General features: G+C 41.2%; 1 protein-coding gene across 1 annotated transcript; it reads right to left on the minus strand.

Moving 5' to 3' along the window:
- Positions 1–169: 169 nt before the first annotated feature.
- Positions 170–1,424, minus strand: CCDC89 (coiled-coil domain containing 89). The gene has a single exon (XM_026103337.2). The coding sequence runs from the start codon at positions 1,377–1,379 to the stop codon at positions 312–314; it is 1,068 nt and encodes a 355-aa protein (XP_025959122.2). The 5' UTR covers positions 1,380–1,424; the 3' UTR covers positions 170–311.
- Between the last annotated feature and the right edge of the window lie 3,899 nt (positions 1,425–5,323).

The raw sequence follows: 5,323 nt of genomic DNA on the forward strand, positions 1-5,323 counted from the left end.
GACACAGCAGAGGCTGGGACCAGCTAAAACAAACCAAACTCATATTTGTAGATTTTCCATACTAATCCCTCCTCTCATACTGTTTGACTAGTTCAGCAAGCCCTGTTCAGATTTAACAGTGTGGCAATCTTACTTGTGTAAAACTATAAAAAAATGAGGTTACAGACAGTCCCTTATGGAAGGATTTAAGCTTGTTAAGTACATAGACACAAATCTGTTAGAAGGATGTGCCAGTGAAGAGGCATAAAAAGCAGTGGTGTGTTACAATAGAGGCATCTACTGATAGAGGATAACGGAGGAGAAAGTTGAAGTTATGCAATAAAATGACGGAGTTTGACATTCAGCTCTTTTTCTTTAGTCAGTAAGTCTTGACTGTGTTTTCTGTAAGCATCAAACTGCAGCCAGAGTTCGCTGTATGCCAGTTTGCTGCTTTCTAGCTGCCGCTGGAGCTCTTGGACCCTCAGATCACCACCTACTACTGCTGCCTCTTTGACAGAGCGCTCTTCTGCTAGCTGTCTGGCTTTTTCTGCAGTCTCCAGCTTCTTCCTCAGCTGCTGAATTTCCTGTTGTTTCTCTTGCAAAGCTTTGCCCCTCTCCACGGCGAGGTTCAGGAGTTCCTCCTTCTCCCGATATGCCCTCTCCAACTTCACCTCCAACTCACTGCCCTGAGCCCTCTGCTGACTTTCTTCCTGCTCTACCTGTGCAACAGTTTGCTGGTGCTTCTGCTGTAGGCATTGCAGCTGTTTTTTTAATGAATCAACTTCCCTGGCATAAGTGCTCGCTTGTTGGGTCTGAGCTTTTAGCATCTCCTTTTCTCTCTCCTGGGCTCTGTGACTCTCATAAGCACATTTCTCCTGTAAGGAATCTAACTGCTGAGAGAGCTCTCTTGCCTGGGAAGTGAGCTGGAGCACTTCAGCTTCCTTCTCCTTCACAGTCTGGCTGAAGAGAGTTTCATTCTCCTGCCTCAGGCGCTTATTCTCCTCCCACAATTGCATATTCTGTTTCTTATGTTCATCCTTGAAGCGGATCATTTTTTCATGGTTGTCAGCCAGGTCCATGAAACGCTTCTCCAAACACTGAATCCGTTGGGTCTGGGCTTTCAGTTTTGCGGCATCCTCAGTCCTCAGTTCCTCCAGCTTCCTGTTGAGCTGCTCCAGGCCTTTGCAGCGTTTCTGTGCATCATCTGCTCTTCTCTTCAGGATGCAGATAAGGTGATACTGTTCTTCTATGCGTGAACGTAGCACAGCCTTCTTACTCGTCTCCTCTTCAGGGATCCCACAGAATTTCCACAGGCCCTTATTCAGGTCTTCTGTGTCTTTCTCCATCTCTGGATCATTTGTGGTGCTGGCCCTCCCAGGGTCGCTCTTACCTTCAGCCATGCAGCAACTGTCTCTCACACAGATGAAAAAAAGTTTATACTGACCATTGACATTCAGCGTATCTCTGCTGTTCCCAGCAGTTCTCGCTCGTGGCCCACCGCACTCCGCTAGACGGGTGGAGTTTCCCTGGAACGTTGCTGTTGTATCACCGGCGGAGACTGGGGCGTTCTGAAGCCAATGGCAGTCTGCAACCAGTGCTCAGTCCTGCAACAGCCCTGGCCCCCGCAGACAGAGCTGCCAGCTTCACACGCGTTCAGAGTTAGGCAGCCTGAAGAGAAGGATGCCAGACTCGATGATGATAAAAAAAAAGAAAATAGGCTTAGTATTTATGCAAGCCTATTCACTTGCTGGTTACTAGCTTTTGTAATTATTCCTTCTCAATGCACTGCTGCTGTAGCTACAAGAAGTACTATTATATTTAGGAAAAAAGCCAGTAAGTGATGAAGCTGTAAATAATTCCTTAAGCAATCCTCTTCCTCTGCCATTCTCTTCTCCTATAGATCTAGTAGAAAAGCAAGTAAAACAGTGAGGGTTAGATCAGTCTTCTAACCGAATTACAAGTTTTTAACAACGTGTTATATTTCTCATCCAAAATTACTGAATAGCCTTGCCTTGTCCTTAGAGAGTTATGATTAAGAGAGATCTACACAATGCTAATAATTATTGAATGCATTGTGATATAAAGACTGGTACCTGGAGAAATAGTTCATAATTTGAGTTTTGGCAGTGATTTGCTGGATTATTTTAGGCACATAATTTTAAAAGTTTGTTTTCTCATCTGGAAGATAGGGTAAATATTTATATTATGGTAGCACCAAAATCAGTACTGGTGCCTAATAATGCTGCATGTTACACAGATGTATGAAAAGTTAGTCTAAAACTGATCTGCATTTTTTTTCATTCAGACACAGACCCAGAAATAGGCAGCATGTAAAATTGTATGCTGATAACCAGCTTTTGTAAACGTCCTGGGTTTTAACTGGAGGTAGAATGGGATATGTGACAGAGCCAGCTTAAAGAAAGGAATAGAGAAAAGATGAAAAATACTGTACACCAGAAACAAATTCAAGCTAGGGCAAAGCCTGTGAAGCATAGAGTATAATGCCAGGAGCGAGTCTACACATGCAGAACTGCACAGTGGTGACCTTCAGTAGGGCTACTACTTCTAGATATGCCATCCCACACTCCCCTGCTGCTGCTCCTACTTTCTTTGGCTCCTGCCAAAGTATTTGGAAAGAATAGAGAAGAGAGAAAGGGGCCAAAAAGTTTAGGCTGTCTAGTGGAAATATGACAGAAGGAGTTAAGAGGCGAAAAAGTTTCCTTACCAGGTGTTTTCTTTCCTCTGACTGTTTGTTGCCACTCCTGCTGTGGGGTTTCTGTCTCCGTGGTGATATGACTCCAGTCACTCCAGAGCTGATGCCTTCATCTGCCCTGCTTGGAAAAGGTCCAGCTGGAGCTGAGCCCATTTCAGAACAGTGACAGAAATAACTAGGAGTGTTTTTTAGCAAACAAATGATGTGAACACCCTCAAAGTAACCAAGGGTCTGTAAAAGGAACAGGATTTCCAGAGATATGAAGATCTCCCCCCCTCTTGGCCTGCACCTGGAGGGAAAAGTCAGGTTCAGGTTTTGCTGACTCCTCTGTCCTGTTTGCTTCATATCATTTTCCAAAGAGGGCACAGTACTAGATCTTTCAAAATGGGTAAAATGAGAGTGATGTGGGTCGCCAAGCCAACTAAGATTTGTAGGCTTACTTGCAGAAATGGCAGGTAGAGAAAGATGGGGATATTTCAGGTACACAACATGGAAGGAGAGCCGTGAATGAGCAAAGCGGGAAAGGGTTGCTTTTCTCCCATTGATTTTTTTGAGCAAGGATGAATGCATATAATGACATTCTGCAAGTATCGCTGCTTTTTCGTAAAGGTGAACTGGAATCAGAGCATCATCAAACTGTACTTTAGTGAGTATCAGTTACATCTTGACTATATGACTTTAGAGTTTTGGTTATGGATGACTCTGAAGATTTCCCTCTTGACTGCAGAGTAAGAGAGAATGCAAAGAAACTAGTTTCCCAAAACTCTGTCTTGGTCAACTGCACAAACTTACATTTCTCTATCAGAGTGAGTATTATCAATCTGGAGCATCCTACTGTTGTTAGGAATGATAATGAAGTTGACAGAAAACTATATTTATTACATGAGCCATGTTCAGAGGAATGTCAAAAAAATACATATTTTTTAAATGTACATTTTCAGTCACTTTAGTTGGGTATTTTCAATACAAAATTCCTGCTGGCTTACAGAGTTAGATCCAATGATTGTCCTCAATTGCTTTTTAATAAATTAATATAATATCCTTTAGCAGGAGGTAGAATTTTAGTTTTCCTGCTCTGTAGTTAAAAATACACCTTCCACTGATGACGCAGCTTAGTTTGTAACCCTTCCTTACACTGAAGTTCCTCTCACCAGGACAGCTTTGACTTTTCTTGTGTATTACAATACACTGTAAAACAGTAAAAAGATGATAAGCGCAGCTGCTAAAGATCTGCTAAAGATCTTAGTAGGTTGATACAGACTCTATTGAAGGCTAATGGTGATAATAACATAGTTTTTTAAAATATATAGCATTATTGTTAAGTGCTAGTGTACTTCCCAAGGATACTGCTGTAACTGCCTCTGCTGACCCCCTGTAGGCTTGGAATTAGTATAAGGGAGGCTCATATTTGTTTCTGGTCATGACTATCCTTGTGTGTTGGCCTAAAATAGCCTCTATTTTCTGCACAACCTGTAAACAGCTATTAAACAATTTGGGGGAAGACTGAATTTTTGTACTAGATGGCCCGTTTGGGTTATTTGGTTCAGCGTCTTGGTTATGTGGATGACTACGTAATGCTGTTGTGTCATTATTTAGTCATGTTACTAATTACAGGTGCACAAGTAAAGCTTATGTTCAGGTAGCTTTTCAAAATTTAAACTAAGTTTTGATATATTTAGTGTAGTAGTAAGCAGCTTTGTTGGTTTCTAGGATGGTTCAAGAGAAGCAAGACAGGAGATGTTCTGTTTGACCAAAATCCAAGATCAGCATTGTCATAAACGAGGCCTTTTTATGGCTGTTAAATTTTTAACTACCAGAATTTTGTGAGTATAGAACACAGCAGACCACATGACATTAGCCTGCAATTCTAGCGCCTCAAACCCTGTCCCAACTCTAAAGTGCCAAAGCTGTTTTAAGACAGAGCAATATATTTAAATTTCACAGGAGGAAAAACAAAGAAACAAACACTTATTTACCTATTAAATTGTGGTTCATGCTCACAGCAAAGTACTTTTTCCAGGTGAAGATGAATTAATGTAAGTAGTGAATATGAACAAACTAAGTGTCTCTTGGTCAGATACACACAAATTGTTATTCTTCTATGAATAGAGAATGTGCATACTACACTTCACAACAAAATACATCTTTACTTAAATGATGAAACAGTTACATGGCTTCTATATTCTTAAATAGCCATCCCTGAAAGGGTGGTGCTTCTGGAAAATAAAGTGGAATCTGTACCAGCTACCAATCTCATCCAAAACAGCTGAAGCAGGAAGAGATTGAGACTTGCACCTACTTTGGGCATTTGTAATTCCCACAGGCTGTTGATCAGAGAGAAAGTGGGTCCCCCAGTAGGTTGAATAGCACTGTTCCTTTTCCACCCCACTATCGTATATAATATCAAGTAGTTTATACATCTACTTTTGTATAATTAAGTTCAGCAACTGAGTTGGAGGTGAAGTGCCCCCCTTTTCCTCTCTACTCTAAGGAAATGCTGAATTTTACCAGCTTCTAGACCTATGCAGTTGCAGCAAATAAATGTGCATTTATTTTGAAAAGTGTTTTTCCTCTGCAATGAATTGCTAATAGAAAATACTTCCAGTTTTAATTAAACATTGAATTCCTACG

The sequence above is a fragment of the Dromaius novaehollandiae genome, chromosome 1 (assembly GCF_036370855.1).
Source record: "Dromaius novaehollandiae isolate bDroNov1 chromosome 1, bDroNov1.hap1, whole genome shotgun sequence".
Classification (NCBI taxonomy): domain Eukaryota; kingdom Metazoa; phylum Chordata; class Aves; order Casuariiformes; family Dromaiidae; genus Dromaius; species Dromaius novaehollandiae.

Excerpts from the sequence above, each read along its gene's own strand:
- CCDC89 (XM_026103337.2), bottom strand. The coding sequence starts at position 1,379 with ATGGCTGAAGGTAAGAGCGACCCTGGGAGGGCCAGCACCACAAATGAT.